Source organism: Herpailurus yagouaroundi, unplaced genomic scaffold (assembly GCF_014898765.1).
Source record: "Herpailurus yagouaroundi ecotype Mexico unplaced genomic scaffold, PumYag 194, whole genome shotgun sequence".
NCBI lineage: Eukaryota > Metazoa > Chordata > Mammalia > Carnivora > Felidae > Herpailurus > Herpailurus yagouaroundi.
In genome coordinates this window covers 2,152,253-2,169,119 of record NW_024412425.1, presented here as the reverse complement: position 1 = coordinate 2,169,119, position 16,867 = coordinate 2,152,253, and the positions used below count along the sequence as shown (strand labels likewise).

The window sequence follows — 16,867 nt, the reverse complement described above, 5'->3', positions numbered from 1 at the left end:
ATCCTCCCTTAACAGCTCTTCCTGCGAATCGTCTATCAGCTGAACACAGAAGTATTTCCTGTCAGATGAACCTGATCATGCTTGCTGCTTACCTCCTTACTTGCCAGTTTCCCCATAAAAGTTCCTGTCAGTCCTCCCTATAAAGAAAAAGCCTTTATCTGATTTAACCGCATTTACTGCCCTTGCATCCGTGCTTCTATTAAGCACTCCTGGAGAATATTGCACATCCTTGGAGATTGTTGCCTTGCAGACTCAAGTCTTTTCTCACTCCCTGTACTCTCCCAGCAAATGACTTTTTACTTCTGTCAAGAAAGTGAATGTATTATTAGATGGGAGCTCTTGCAAGATTCTTTGCTTGACCGAACTTTGTCAGGCTCCTGAATCTTCTCCTTGGCCCATCTATGCACTTTATTTTATTTTATTTATTTATTTAATTTCATTTATTATTTTATTATTTTTAACGTTTATTTATTTTTGGCAGACACAGAGAGACAGAGCACAAGCAGGGGAAAGGCAGAGAGAGAGGGAGACACAGAATCCAAAGCAGGCTTCAGGCTCTGAGTTGTCAGCACAGAGCCCAACATGGGGGGCTCAAACCCACAAACTGTGAGATCATGACCTGAGTTGGAGTCGATGATTACCCAGATGAGTCACCCAGGCACTCCACCATCTGTGCACTTTAAAATCCAGTTTTAGGGGAGCATGGGTGACTCAGTCCATTGAGCATCTGACTCTTGGTTTCAGCTCAGGTCATGATCTCACAGTTCATGAGTTTAAGCCCTGCATCAGGCTCTGCACTGACAGCGTGGAGCCTGCTTGAGATTCTCTGTCTCCCTCTTTCTTTGCCCCTCCCCTGCTCACACACACACACACACACTCTCTCTCAAAATAAATAAATAAACATTTAAAAAAAGATTATAGCTAGAGGGAACCCAAGACACAGCGTTACTAAGTTACAAGCTATAGCATTTCTCCTGGTAAAATGGCCACTATGATGAGTGCATAGATTTCATAGTTTTAGAACTAAATTTATTGGTGTTCACTGCATTAATAGCTTGGTATATCACTTTCCCAAACCACAAGAGCCGGGACTTGTCTTTGGTCACACGGAAGCTGGCAGCTGATGCATATTACGTTCACTTATTTAAGAAATACTTCTGGCGAGTTTAACTATGTTACAGGCACTGTACCAGGCACTGAGAGTAAGCAGTGAACAAAACAAAGTGATTTTCTTCATAGAGCTGACGTAAAATGGGGAGAGATAGATGATAAATACAGAAACGGCAGTTGCTAAGTACTGTGGAGAAAAATAAAGCAGAGTAAGGAGGACGGAGGATGTTAGGGCGAGAAAGAGAAGGGGCCTCTCTGATAAGGCAATATTTGAACAGAAATCTAAAGGAAATGAAGAATTAGCCATGTGTTTTTCTGGGGGAAGAACATTCTAGGCAAAGGAATCATAAGTGCCAAGGCTCTGCCTGGGAATTGCACGTCACGTTTGAGCAAGGTTGCTGCAGCGTGAGAGGAAGAGTGACAGGAAATGTACTTAAGAGAGGTGAGAAGAGGGACTTTTGCTTTGGATGACATAGGCCTTCTAGGCCATTGTAAGGACTTTGACTTTTCCTCTTGGGTGGGGCACAATTGGAGGATTTTGAATAAAGGAAACAATGTGATCTGATGTTCATTTTATTTTTTTTATTTTTTTTTTTAATTTTTTTTTCAACGTTTTTATTTTTATTTTTGGGACAGAGAGAGACAGAGCATGAACGGGGGAGGGGCAGAGAGAGAGGGAGACACAGAATCGGAAACAGGCTCCAGGCTCCGAGCCATCAGCCCAGAGCCCGACGCGGGGCTCAAACTCACGGACCGCGAGATCGTGACCTGGCTGAAGTCGGACGCTTAACCGACTGCGCCACCCAGGCGCCCCTGATGTTCATTTTAAAAGAATCCTTCTGGTTGCTATGTGAATAGAATATAAGAGGTCCAGGGTGTGAGACAAGTGAGTTCTTTTTTTTTTTTTTCGTTTAATTTTTTAATGTTTATTTATTTTTGAGAGAGAGAGAGAGAGAGAGAGAATGTGAGCGGGGGAAGGACAGAGAGGGAGGGAGATACAGAATCCAAAGCAGGCTCCAGGCTCCAAACTGTCAGCATAGAGCCCAACATGTGTGCAGCTCAAACTCCCAAATGGTGAGATCATGACCTGAGCTGAAGTCAGATGCTTAACCGACTGAGCCACCCAGGTGCCCCAACAAGTGAGTTCTTTATAATCCAGATAAGATGGAACTTGGGCTGGTAAAGCTAGATGGGGCCTACTGATGGATTAGATGTGGGGTATATGTGAAAAAGAGGAGCAAAGAATGATTCCACGTAGCTTGAACAAATGGAAGAATAGAAATTGCCATTTACTGAGAATGAGAACAACTGGGGTGGAGTAGCTTTAGAGGGATCAGATCAGGATGCTTTAAGTTTGAGGTGCCTATTATACATCTACATAGAGATGTTAAAAAGGCAATTCGATATACTAGTCTAGGATTCAGAGTAGAGATTCAGGCTGGAGAGAGAAATTTGGAATGATCAGAATATGAAAGTATTCAAGAGGTGGGATGTCAGCCCCTTTGCGCCACCTCCTCATTTCTCTATTCGTACTGCTCACTCCCTGGAGTTGTCCAAATCTAGTGTCTCTTGGACCCCAATACAAACTATTTTTTGATCCCATAACTTTTCACTGTGCTTTAGCACCCTCACATCCTCACATCCTTCTTTATCATACTTGCCCATGGTCCATGATCCATCATTGTAACCACTCTCTGGAATAGCCCCTCAACAAAGTTGCCCCTCTTTCCCTGCATAATATTGAACTAGGAAAACCTCCGCCTTAGTTAAATTCAATTCCCTGCCTACTGCAGGCTTGCATCTGTGCAGATAAACAGCTGGAGAAATATTGACCGTGCTGACTTGTTTCATTGAAATTCTTGACCACTAACCTCAAATAGGAACATACTGCTGCCTGGCAATTTTACCACATGTTCCAAGTCGATTCATTCTGTCACTGTCCTAGATCTCCGTTTCGTTACTTCTCCTGAAACTTCTAGTACCTCCTTCCTCCTTCCCTTAGTTGATGACTTTGCATCCCATTTCAGTGATGAAGTGAGAAACAACCAGAAGAAAATTCTTCATGCTCCCACTGTGACATTTATACTCCCCTATCCATCCTTCTCTCACTTACTATAGGTGAACATTTTACTCGATGTTCTTATTTAGGACCCACCCCTGTGATTGCACACCGATTGTTATTACTAACCCTCTCAAGGTTATTACTCTAGTAATTTCCTCCTGTCTCCTGGATCAGTCCCATCATCATATACATATACACTGATATCCCTCATCTTTAAAAAAAAAGTCCGTTTCTTGAGCCCATATTCTCCAGCTTGCACACCGTTTCTTTCTCTGCTCCCTTTGTTTTTCAACATTTTTTATTATGGTAAAATACACATAAATTTACCATGTTAACCATTTCTAGTATACACTTCATTATAAGTACATTCATAATGTACAGTCATCACCACCATCCATCTCCATACTTTTAGTCTTGTTAAACTGAAATTCCATTCCCATTAAAGTATAACTTTCCTTTCCATCTGCCCCTCAGCCTCTGGCAACCACCATCCTACTTTCTGTCTTTATGATTTTGACATTTATGATTTTTGTCTTTATGATTCTAAGTACCTCAGATAAGTGGAATCATACACTATTTGTCTTTTTGCGGCTGCTTATTTCACTTAGCATAATGTCCTAAAGGTTCATCCATTTTGTAGCATATTTCAGAATTTCCTTTCTTTGTAAGGCTGAATAATACTCCATTATATGTGTGTAACACCTTTTGCTTATCCATTCATCTGTTGCTGGGCTCTTGGATATTTTAGCTATTGTGAATACTGCTGCTATGAACATGAATATCTTTTCAAGATCCTGCTTTCAGTCTTTTGGGTTTATAACCAGAAATGGAATTGCTGGATCATATGTAATCCTATTTTTAATCTTTTGAGGAACTGCCATACTGTTTTCCATAGTGGCTTTACCATTTTACATTCCCACCAACAATGTGCAAAAGTTTTAATTTTTCCGTGTCCTTGCCAATGCTTGCTTTCTTTTTTCTCTTCATTTTTTATTGATAGTAGTCATTCTAATGGATGTGAGGTGGTATCTCATTGTAGTTATGATTTACATCTCCCTAATGATTAGTGATGTTGAGCATCCTTTCATGTGTTTATTGGCCGTTTGTCTATCATCTTTGGAAAAAGATCTGTTCAAGTCCATTGCCCATTTTTTAACAGGGCTATTTGTGTTTTGTTGTTGTTGAGTTACAGGAGTTCTCTCTATATTCTGGATATTAATGCCTTTATCAGATATATGATTTGCAAATATTTTTGTCCGTTCTGTAGGTTGCTTTTTTATTCTGTTGATAGTGTCGTTTGATGCACACAATTTAAAAATGTTCATGAAGTCCAATTTTAAAGTTAAAAAAAATTTTTTAAATGTTTTTATTTATTTTTGAGACAGAGAGAGACAAAGCATAAGCAGGGGAGGGGCAGAGAGAGAGGGAGACACAGAATCCGAAGCAGGCTCCAGGCTCTGAGCTGTCAGCGCAAAGCCTGACACAGGGCTTGAGCTCACGGACTGTGAGATCATGACCTGAGCCAAAGTTGGATGCTTAACTGACTGAGCCACCCAGGCGCCCCTAAAGTATTTTTCTTTTGTTACCTATATCTTTGGTGTCATCCAAGAAATCATCACCAAATCCAAGGTTGTGAAGCTTTTATCATATGGTTTCTTCTAATAGTTTTATTGTGGTTTTACATTTAGGTCTTTGATACATTTTGAGTTGAGTTTTGTATATGGTGTTAGGTAAGGTTCCAACTTCATTATTTTACATGGGGATATCCAGTTTTCCCAGCCCCATTTGTTGAAAAGAATATCATTTCCCCATTAAATGGTCTTGGCAACCTTGTCAAAAATCATTTGACCATATATATGCAAGAGTTTATTTCTGGGCTTTCTCTTCTAGTGGTTTATATGTATATTTTATGCCAACACTACACTATTTTGATTACTGTAGTTTGCAGTAAGTCTCGAAATCAGAAAGTATGAATCCTCTAGTTTTTTGTTTTGTTTTGTTTTTCAAGATTATTTTGGCTATTTGGGGTCCCTGAGATTCTATATGCATTTTAGGATAGGTCTTTCTATTTCTGCAAAAATCATCATTGGGCTTTTCATGGGATTGCATTGAATCTGTAGGTCACTTTGGGTAGTATTGACATTTTAACAATATTAAATTTTCCAATCTGTGAACATGGACTGTGTTTTCATTTATTTACATCTTCTTTACTTTCCTTCAGCAATGTGTTGTAATTTTCAACATACAAGTTTTTCACCTCCTTGGTTCAGGTTAGATTGTAACTATTTCACTCTTTTTGATGCTATTGTAAATTGAATTCCTTTGTAATTTACTTTTCAGATTGTTCATTGTTAGTGTATGGAAATAGCAACTGATTTTTGTGTGTTAACTCTGTATCAGGATACTTTGTTGAATTCATTTATTAGATATAACAGCTTATTTTGTGTATGGTGTCTTTAGGATTTTCTACATAGAAGATCATATCATCTGCAAACAGATAATTTTGCTTCTCCCTTTTCTTTTCTTTTCTTTTCTTTTCTTTTCTTTTCTTTTCTTTTCTTTTTTTTAATTTGAGAGAGAGAACACATGCACAAGAGTTGGGAAGAAGAGCAGAGGGAGAGAGAGAGAATCTTTTTATTTATTTTTTATTTATTTTTAATGTTTATTTTTGAGACAATGCGAGAGAGTGCAGGCAGCAGAGGGGCAGACAGAGGGAGACACAGAATCTGAAGCGGGCCCCAGGTCTGAGCTGTCAGCCCAGAGCCCGATGTGGGGCTTGGACTCACCAACTGCAAGATCATGACCTGAGCTGAAGTCGGTCACTTAACCGACTGAGCCACTCAGGCTCCCCTTGAGAGAGAGAATCTTAAGCAGGCTCCACACTCAGCACAGAGCCCAATGCGGGGCCCAATCGCACGACCATGAGATCACGACCTGAGCTGAAATCAGGAGTCAGATGCTTAACTGACTGAGCCACACAGGCACCCCTGCTTCTTCCTTTTCAATTTGGTTGCCTTTTATTGCTTTTTCTTGCCTAATCTAGCTAGAACTTCCAGTACTTGGTTGAATAGAAGTAGTGAAAACAGGCATTCTTGCCTTGTTTCTAATGTTAGAGGAAAAGCTTTTAGCCTTTCACCATTGAGTATGATGTTTGCTGTAAGTGTTTTATATATGGCTTTTACTATGTTGAGGTAGTTTCTTTCTATATCTGGTTTTATGAGTATTTTTATCATGAAAGAGTGTTGGGTTTTGTAAAATGCCTTTTATGTTCAACTGAGATGAGCGTGTGTATTTTTTTTCTTTCATTCGGTTAATGGGTGTATTACATTGATTTTTTCTTAATGTTTACTTACTTATTTTGAGAGAGAGAGAGCAAGAGAGGGGCAGAGAGAGAGAGGGAGAGAGAGAATCCCAAACAGGTTCTGTGCTTTCAGCACAGAGCCCAATGCTCATTTTTCCTTCTGTTATTGATTTCTGACTTCATTCTCTTGTTGGAGAAGGTACTCTGTATGACATCTGTCTTTTAAAATCTATTGAGACTTGGGGCATCTGGGCGGCTCAGTTGATTAAGCGTCCGACTTCAACTCAGGTCATGATCTCACAGTTCGTGGGTGCAAGACCCGCGTCAGGGTCTGAGCTGTCAGAGCTTGGATCCTGCTTGGGATTCTGTATCTCCATCTCTATCTCCCCTTCCCCTGCTCACACTTTGTCTCTCTCTTGTCTCTCAAAAATAAATAAAACATTTTTAAAAAAATCTATTGAGACTTAATTTGTGGCCTAACATATGGTCTGTTTGGAAAATGTTCCATTTTTCACTTGAGAAGAATGTGTGTGCTGTTGTTGGGGAGAGTGTTCTGAATGTATCTGTTAGATTAGTTGGTCTTTTGTGTTAAGTCCTCTATTTCCTTACTTATCTTCTGTCTGGTGGTTTAGCCATTATTGTGAGTAGGCAGTTGAAGTCTCCAGTTACCGTAAAACTATCTGTCTCTGCCTTCAGCTCTGTCACTTTTTGCTTTATATATTTTGATGGGCTATCATTAGGTGCATAAATGTTTATTTGTTTATTTTCTTTAACATTTATTTATTTTTGAGAGAGAGAGAGCATGAGCCAGGGGAGGGGCAGAGAGAGAGGAAGACACAGAATCCAAAGCAGTCTCCAGATTCCAAGCTGTCATCACAGAGCCCAATGAGGGGCTCAAACCCATGAACCGTGAGATCATTACCTGGGCTGAAGTTGGACGCTTAACCGACTGAGTCACCCAGGCGCCCCATAGGTGCATACATGTTTATAATTACTATATATTCTTTGTGTATTAAAACTTTTATTAGTATATATACTATCCCTTTTTATCTCTTGTAACCATTTTTTATTTAAAGTATACTTTGTCTGATGCAGGGGCACCTGGGTGGCTCAAGTATCTGACTCTTGATCTAAGCTCAGGTTTTGATCTCAGGGTGTTGGGTTCAAGCCCTGCGTTGGGCTCCATGCTGGGCATGAAGCCTACTTTAAAAAATAAAAAATAAATAATTAACTAAATAAGTAAGTATATATAGATAGCCACACTTGCTCTTTTGATTACTGTTTTCATGGACTAGAATGTCTTTCCCACCCTTTTCCTTTCAGTCTGTTTGTGTGTTTGGATCTAAAGCAAGTGTCTTGTAGAGAGCAAATAGTTGGATCATGTTTTTTTAACCCGTTCTGCCAATCTCTGTGTTTTGATTGGAGAGTTTAATCCTCTCTCTTTCTCTCTCTCTCTCTCTCACATAAAAATAAACATTAAAGGGGCGCCTGGGTGGCTCAGTCGGTTAAGCGTCCGACTTGGGCTCAGGTCATGATCTCACGGTCCGTCAGTTTGAGCCCCGCATCGGGCTCTGTGCTGACAGCTCGGAGCCTGGAGCCTGCTTCTGATTCTGTGTCTCCCTCTCTCTCTGACCCTTCCCCATTCATGCTCTGTCTCTCTCTGTCTCAAAAATAAATAAACATTAAAAAAAAATAAAAAAAAAATAAACATTAAAAAAAGAGAAAATGCTACCATAAAATTTTTAAAAAATGAGTAAGTGTATTTATGGTATTAGAAGTCAGGGTACTGACTGTAGAAGAAAAGACATACTAATATGAAATAGGGACAGGCAAAAATGACCTCTCTGGAGATGGATTGAAATTGAAGGTATTGGTGTGAACTCATGGTCTCTAAAATATGTATGTTTATGTAGATAAGCATGTTTATGTGCACATGCATATATGTATATTTATATGTATTTATACATACACATACAGTATTTCCTAGCTGTGTCTGTTGAAAGGGCCACAAAGTCACCCCAGTAGCAATGAGCACACTTAGTGCCCAAGTCTTAATTGTTTCCTAGGGCAATTAATAAATTATCACAAACCAGGCAGCTTGAAACAACAGAAATGTATCCTCTCATGGCTCAGGATGCCAGATGTCCCAAATCAAGATGTCAGCAGGGTTGGTTCCTTCTGGAGGCTCTGAGGGAGAATCTGTTTGTTGGGGAACATCATCAAAAAGATGTGACAGCTGATTGACCCATGAACTGGACCCAGGCATTCGGAGGCTTCTCACTCCCTCCTCTACTCTTGGAATGCGGGCTCTGCTTGTCTTTCCCAGAGGCTCCCAGAGGCTGCTCCAAGGACAGAGCCTTGAGATAATGATGTGGTGCTGAAGGCGCTGCATGGTTTATGTGACTGAGCTCAGGGCCTCTTTATAAACTTTTAAACTTTGGGGATTTGGTGGGCAGGATCCATTCATCTTGCTGCTGCCAAGACAAGCCTCATATATAAGTTCCTTTTGCCACCTACCAACCTGGAGTGCCGTCTTTCTTCACTCTCTCTCTGCCCTCTGTGTACAGGGACCCATTTCAGATTATACCTGGGAAGCTCCCAAGAGGGTTGTGAATCGTTCTGTGCCTCTCTCCTGTCTTCTTATGGTTGCTGGCAGTCCTAGGTGCTCCTTGGCTTATCATTGTGTCACTCCAGCCTCTGTCTCTGTCATCACCTGGCCTTCTTCCTTGTGCATCTGTGTGTCTCCAAATCTCCTCTCTGTATAAGAACACCAGTCTTTGGATTTACGATCTACTCTAATCCAGTGTGACCTCATCTTAACTTGATTACATCTGCAAAGACTTTCTCCACATAAGATCACATTCACAGGTTCTGCAGGTTAGGGCTGTAATATATCTTTTGAGGGGACATAATTCAACTCACAAAAGAGTTTCTAATACCATTCCCCATTAAGAGGAACCAGGTCACCCCAGAGAAATAGCTATTTCCAGAGCTGGAGAAGGGTGGATATAAGATGAACCTGGAATATCTTGTTATTCCAGGAAGTTATGAAGTGCTAAAAAATAAATGAGGGGGGCATGTTGCAAGGATGCAAGAGGCTGAGGGCTGACTAGAAAATTTGGTGGGAATGCTGCAGTCAGCCACTTTACAGCCATCGTGGCAATGATTAGATTAACCAGTTAACTAAGAATCATGAATGGATGTTCAATCCAAGGAGAAATTTTGATGAGGAGCCAAATATTTGATTTTCTTGGAGGAGAATAAACAATAAAATATAGTGGAAAAATTGGGCAACACATTCACTAAGTGATCAAAATTAACATTACCAATGAGGAGTAAATGGACATCATATGCTCCAGATATGATGCACTAGCAGGATGAACATCATCTATACAGTATTCTCAAGAATGCATAACTTTGATCTGTTTATGAAGCAACGCCAGATGAATCCAAAACAAGAAATGTTCAACTAAGTGTGGGGATGGGTAGGTAGGGAGACTATATTTTTCAAAAATGGCAATGTTATAGTCAAAATCCTAGATACAGAAAATAGAATGGTGGGGTGCCTGGGTGACTGCATCCGTTAAGCATCCAACACTTGATTTCAGCTGAGGTCTTGATATCAGGGTTGTGAGTTCAAGCCCCACATTGGGCTCCATGCTGGGCATGAAGCCTACTAAAAAAAAAAAGAAAGAAAGAAAGAGAAAGAAAGAAAAAGAAAGAAAGAAAGAAAGAAAGAAAGAAAGAGAAAATAAAGCAGAATGGAGGTTGCCAAGTACTGCAGGGAGGGGAAGATAGGGAGCTAGTGTTTAATGAATACAGAGTTTCGGTTGGGGACGATGAAAAAGTTCTGGAGATGGAGGATGGTGATGGTTGCAAAGACGTGAATGTACTTAATGCCACAGAACTGTACATTTAAAAGGTTAAAATGGTAAATTTTATGTCATGTGTATTTTACCACAGTAAAAAAGTGTCGATGTTGGGGCACCTGGGTGGCTCAGTCGGTTAAGCGTCCGACTTCAGCTCAGGTCACGATCTCACTGTCCGTGAGTTCGAGCCCCGCGTCGGGCTCTGTGCTGACAGCTCAGAGCCTGGAGCCTGTTTCAGATTCTGTGTCTCCCTCTCTCTCTGACCCTCCCCCGTTCATGCTCTGTCTCTCCCTGTCTCAAAAATAAATAAAATGTTAAAAAAAATTTTTTTTAAAAAGTGTCAATGTTGTGAAATGCAAATAAAGGCTATAGAAATGTTCCAGATTAAAGGATGTTAAAGAGACACGACAACTAAATGCAATACATAACTATAGACTGGCTCCAAGAACAGGAGGGAAAGAATGTTACAAAGGATACCAGGTCAAGGGACAACACTGAAATTGGAATTTGGATGGCAGATTAAAGTATTATATCAATTGAATTTATGGAATTGATAACTATACAGTAGTTATGTAAGAGAATATCCTTGGGGCGCCTGGGTGGCTCAGTCAGTTAAGTGTCTAGGTCTTGATTTCAGCTTAGGTCATGATCTCACAGTTCGTGAGATCGAGCCCTGCATTGAGGGTCTGCGCTGACAGTGTGGAGCCTGCTTGTAATTCACTCTGCCCCTCCCCTGCTTGCACTGTCTCTCAAAATAAATATTTTTTACATTTATTTTTATTTTTTTAACATTTATTTATTATTGAGAGACAGAGAGAGAGCATGAGTATGGGAGGGAGAGACAGAGAGAGGAGGAGACACAATCCGAAGCAGGCTCCAGTCTCTGAGCTGTCAGCACAGAGCCCAATGCAGAACTCGAACTCACAAACCATGAGATCATGACCTGAGCTGAAGTCGGACACTCAACTGACTGAGCCACCCAGGCGCCCCATAAATATTTTTTTTAAAAAGAGAATATCCCTGTTCTTGGGAAATACACACTGAAGTGTTTTATGTAGCTTACCAACAAATAGTTCAAATATTAATTAATACACATACATACACACATACCTGTATGTGTGTGTATACAGATTGAGGTGGGGGTGGAGCTTGGGAGGAATGATAAATGAGGTAAAATGTTAACAATACTTGAATGTGAATAAGGTTATATAGGTTTATTGCATTATTTTATTTTTTCAATTTTTTATAAATTTGAAATTATTTCCAAATGAAAAGTATAAAAACAAAAACAAAACCCCAAAGAGTTCATTGCTTTTATTCCATTCTTTTTATTTTTTATTAAAAAAATTTTTTTTAGTTTATTTTTAGAGACAGAACACAAGCAGGGGAAGGGCAGAAAGAGAGAGAGGGAGACACAGAATCCAAAGCAGGATCCAGGCTCTGAGCTGTCAGCACAGAGCCCTGCGCAGGGCTCAAACTCATAAGCCATGAGATCATGACCTGAGCCGAAGTCAGACGCTTAACCAACTGAGTCACCCAGGTGCCCCACTAAACCCACTCTAGTCAGGCTGTCTATCCCACAACTCCACTAAAATACAGTTGTCAAGATTACCAATTACATCTAGTTTGCCAACTCCAGTGATCAATTCTTGGTCTTTTACTTGACCTATCACTAGCTTTCACACAGTTTATGATTCCCTTTATGAAACGTGTTCTCTGGAGTTCTGGACACCACTCTTTAATGGTTCTCTCACACTCCTGGCTGCTTCCTGTCAGTCTCTTTGGCAGCTCCCTTTTAAGTCTCCCCCTTCTAAACATTGGAGTGCGCCAGACCTAGAATCAAGCCATCTCGGAGTTCCTTTGTGATGTCTGGGTCCATTTCCCAATCTCATTCTGGTGTCTTTATTCACTCACCCTAATTTGAGCATGTGGTATTCTTCCAGGAAATGTAAGGTCCTCCTCCCTTTGAGGTCTTACCCAAGTTCAATTCCCTATTACCTGTTTCCTGGTTCAGAGCAGTTGATAGCTGTGCACAGTTTGGGAAGTCTCTCATACTACCCTGAGCACACATTCTAGGAGAGGGATGTGGGGCTGGAAACTCTATTTTTAGACACAAAGTCCTGGAGAGGTCCTAAATGTAATTATCCCTTCAGAAATGAGAAATCTAGGGTCCAGTGAAGGGAAGGCCCTTGCTGTCAGCCATTCAGCTGATTACTGGCAGTATTTGAGCTAAGGCCAAGGTGTCTCTGCTGTCTCAAGTGGTGACTTAACGTGTTTGTTTTAGGAACTTCAAGAACCTGATGAAAGCTACAGACTTTTTCCAGTGGTCAGTGGGGTGTAGCTAGTACATTCTTTTTCATCTAATTTCAGGAGCTTCGTGCCCCCTTAGAGCACATCCAGACCTCAGGTTGCAAACCTCTGCTACATCAGAAAAATCCAAAACGTGGAGAAATCTACAGGATAACTGATTCTGTATCTTCAACAAATCAATAGTGTGAAAAACTGGGGAGAGGAGAGTATAAAATTTAAAGATTTTTATAAAAGAGTTTTAGGAAGTAACAGTCAAATGCAGTATGCACACCTTGTTTGAATTCTGATTTAAACAAAGTGTCCCCCCCCTCTGGGGGACCACCACCGAAATTTACATAGAGTATAGGATGACTTGAAGGAATTATTTTCTTAGATGTGAAATCATTATGTAAGAGAATTTATTTTTTAGAGATGAGCATCAAAGTATTTAGGGTTTAAATGTCATGATGTCTGGGGTTCATTTTATTTTTTTATGTTTATTTTTATTAAAAAATGTTTAATGTTCATTTATTTTTAAGAGAAAGGGAGAGAGAATGCAAGCCGGGGAACGGCAGAGAGAGAGGAGGACATAGGATCCAAAGCAGGCTCTGCACTGACAGCAAAGAGCCCAATGCGGGGTTCCTACTCACAAACCACGAGATCATGACCTGAGCCGAAGTCGGATGCTTAACTGACTGAGCCACCCAGGTGCCCCTGGGATTTATTTTAAAATACAAAGAAAAAAATAGATGAAGCAGTTTTTGCAAGAGGTTTATGATTAAATCTAGGAGATGGGGATCTGGAGGTTTGTTTTAATACTATTCTACTTTTGAGATTGAAAAATTTTCATAATAAAAAGAATATACCAACAAGAGGATATCTAGAGTGTCACAGCTAGTACCAAGGTTTTGAGGCTCCCTAAAGACCCAACCATAGAATTCCTAACTCTAGGACCACAGCAGCTAGATTGTGTGTGTGTGTGTGTGTGTGTGTGTGTGTGTGTGTGTGTGTGTATGTGTGTGTTTTGTCACGGTGTCTTATTTTTGACTGGAGGACCCACTGATATCCTACAAAATGAGTTAGGTATTGCTGTTCCCTTTCTGGGAGTTTCAGGGAATTTGTCCATTTCACCTATGTTGTCAAAATTATGGGCATAGAGTTATTCATAGTATATAGTCCTTATTCTTTTAATGCCTGCAGGATCTGTAGTGATGTTCATGGCTCTTTCATCCCTGATAATGGCAGTATGTGCACTATTGTCTTTCTGACATAGACAAACAGAGGTCAGAAAGGAAGGATGAAGGATGAAGCACGCAGAGCCAGCTGGACCATCCTTATTTCTGCTGCCTTGGTCAGTCATCTTTTTGGGGCTTCCTGTCCCCGCCCATAACTCTTATACTCTCCATGTGGACCTATACTGCTTGGCCTCTGAGGTGAATTCGCCTTCTCAGAATGTTCTCTTGCCCTCTACCCCTGGCTTCTCCCACAAAGCTAAACTCAGGTATAGAGAGTAGAATAACAAAGGAGAGCTTGGGATGAGGGGTAGAAAATGGCATAGATGGCTCACCAAAAGCTGATGGAAGGTTCAGCTTACCTGGAGAGAGGCAACTCTGAAGTTCCCATGGTAGGGAAAGGAGATCAGGGAAGGAACACAGTTACTGTCAGGGACAACTTCCTCCACTTTACCACCCCTTCCCTTTAACTTTTGTATCCTTCATCGCTAGAGGGAAGGGATCATGAGATACACTCAGGGTCTCCTCAACACTCATCACACCTGCCATTTGGGACTCCCAGCCATCAGCATGCAGAGCTATGAACAGTGGAGTAGAGTCTGCCTCCACTGCAAACCTCCAAACACGATGCCGGGTCTTCTGATTCTAAAGTCCATTTTCTTTCTACTATATCAGTGCCTTTTATATTAATGCCAGATCTTCATTCATTTCTGTGCCAGATACTTTCCTTCCTGTGGTCTCTAGGGGGGGATGGAGGGAAGCAAGGAAGGAAGAGGACAAGGACAGACTCTTTTGGCTGAAGGCCTCCAGAGGGTAAGTGCCCAGTGCCTTTTGGGATCTTTTCCCACTCTCAGGAATATACATCTGGCCTCCCTGGCTACCTTTCTGGAGAAGCAATGTTTGAGGAACAGGGACACAAATTACAGGACCTGCTGCAAATGAGAGCCTCCTCTTTATTCCATATATCGAAGCTTGTTTCTGGAGCTGGGTAGGGAAAGGGCTTTTGCTTGGCCCAAACTCTATGTGGGCCCTAGGGATAAGGGTCTAGATTATGGTGACAAGGCCTTTCTCCAGGTGGGAGTGAAAAGTCCTGACCTCCCTTCAGTCCCAGATTAGGGGGTGGGAGCAATGATGTGGGGCATTTCCTTGGTGAGGTGAATATCCGCTTCAGGCAGGCTCTTCCAGGCGAGTTCTAAGATCCCATAGTGAGCAATGCCCATGGGAAGTGTGGTACAGACATTATTCTGACCTGGGAGGGACACCACCTCCTGGAACTCCAGGGGACCCTTAGAGTTCTGAGAGCCACCACAAAACAGGTGGTAAAACAACCGCTCCCCAGGAGCTAGGTCCGTGGCCCATAGGGCCTCCTTGTAGCTGATCTCTTGGGACCGGGGCTCCCCCTTCAGTAATAGCTCCTGCAGAAGCCTCTGGATTTGGGGTGACTTAAGGTGGTACAGGTCCATGAGCTGGTAGAACTGTTCCATCCAAGTGGCGCTGTCATCTGCATATCGCTGTTGCAACATCCGCAGAACATAGTAGAGTGCCACAAACGTCTCCCATTGAGGCAGCTCTTCCTTCTTCTTGGAGACGGCCTGTGCCTTCTTTTCCAGCTTGGGCAATTTGGGAAACCTGCCTTTATCCTTAAAAGCCCAGAAGTCCTTTTGAAACATCAGTGCAAGGGTTTGTTTTTCCACAGAGGCCCCAGCACCTGGGAACATGGCTTTTGTGGTGGGATGAAAGTGTCTCATCTCCATCTCCCTGAGAGCAGTGGACATCTGCTCTGCCCGTGCGCTCCTGTAAGGCTCTCCTAGAAGGTGCCAGTTTATACCCTTTGGGGTTGGAATCCTTTGGGTATCTAATGGAGGCTTTGATGGGGGGACAGCCAGAGGTTTTAACCAGCTTTTCTTTTCCTTTCCTTTTATAGGAGGGATCACTTTCAGGTACTTTGGACCCATGGGCTCCTTAGTGGGTTTTGCACTTCGTGATTCCAGGACCTGCTTGTGACGGTTCACAATGGCTTCGAGTTGGGCCAGATGTATCCAGTCTAGGTTTCCCTTTGAGGTGAGGTCTTTGAGAAGCTGACACAATCTGTGGAAACTATCCCTAGAAAGCTGTTCTCCTGCCTCCATCCGTTCTAGGACATGGTGGAGCCACTCTACATCTGAGAGTCTTACCTCAGCACCTGTTTTCTTAGCCAAGATTTGGGGCACAGGTAATTGCACCTCAGTCTGTCTCCTCAGAGATGGATGATGCCACAAAATCCACTGCCACTTGGGCCCTAGTGGTTTGCCTTGGAGTTTGTGAGTTTCCATGGTCTTCCTCAATATGTGAGATAAACATGAGGTCTTGAAGTCTGGCTCTGGGGACTGCAAAACTCTATCCAAAACTTGGAGAGGTATGGGCTTATGTTTCTTCAACAGTTCTTTTTTATCCAAAAACCTTGACTCTGGAAATGTCCTGGATGTCTCAAGTGTTCTGGCCTTTTCTTCCCAGGATACTTGTTTCATTGACACTGGCACTGGTATCTTCTCTTTCCTGTCCAGAGCTATTGAGATCAGTTTCTTGGAAGGGACTTTCAGAACTTTTAGTTGTATAGCACTGTCTTTGATATCAGGGATTCTTTTTCCAATAGAGGGGATTATTTCTCTTCCTCTTCGGTCTTTTTGTCTTTGTTCTTGAAACTTAGGTAATTTTTCTTTTTTTAAGATCTCTTTTTCCTTGTCTGCCTCTTCTTCCAGTGAGCTTTTCTCTAGTGAGTCTTTCTCACTCAGACTTTCTGACTCTTCCTCACTGATGCTTTCCTCCTCCTCCTCTGATACTTCCTCCTCCTCTGATACTTCCTCCTCCTCCACGGATACTTCCTTCTCTTCTCCTTCCTCCTCCTCCTCTTTTTCCTCCTCCTCCTCCTCCTCCTCTTTTTCCTCTTCCTCCTCACCCTGTTCCTGCACCTCCTCCTCCTCTTTCTCCTCCTCTCCCTCCTCTTCCACCTCCACCTCCTCCTCCA

General features: G+C 41.8%; 1 protein-coding gene across 1 annotated transcript in view; it reads right to left on the bottom strand.

The window, feature by feature from the left end:
• Positions 1-14,792: 14,792 nt before the first annotated feature.
• WDR87 (WD repeat domain 87) overlaps positions 14,793-16,867 on the bottom strand; it is a 17,123-nt gene continuing 15,048 nt past the window's right edge. The window contains exon 7 of the mRNA XM_040446005.1: positions 14,793-16,799. Coding sequence (XP_040301939.1) covers positions 14,976-16,799 — 1,824 coding nt within the window. The 3' untranslated portion in view covers positions 14,793-14,975. The remainder of the gene's footprint in view (positions 16,800-16,867) is intronic.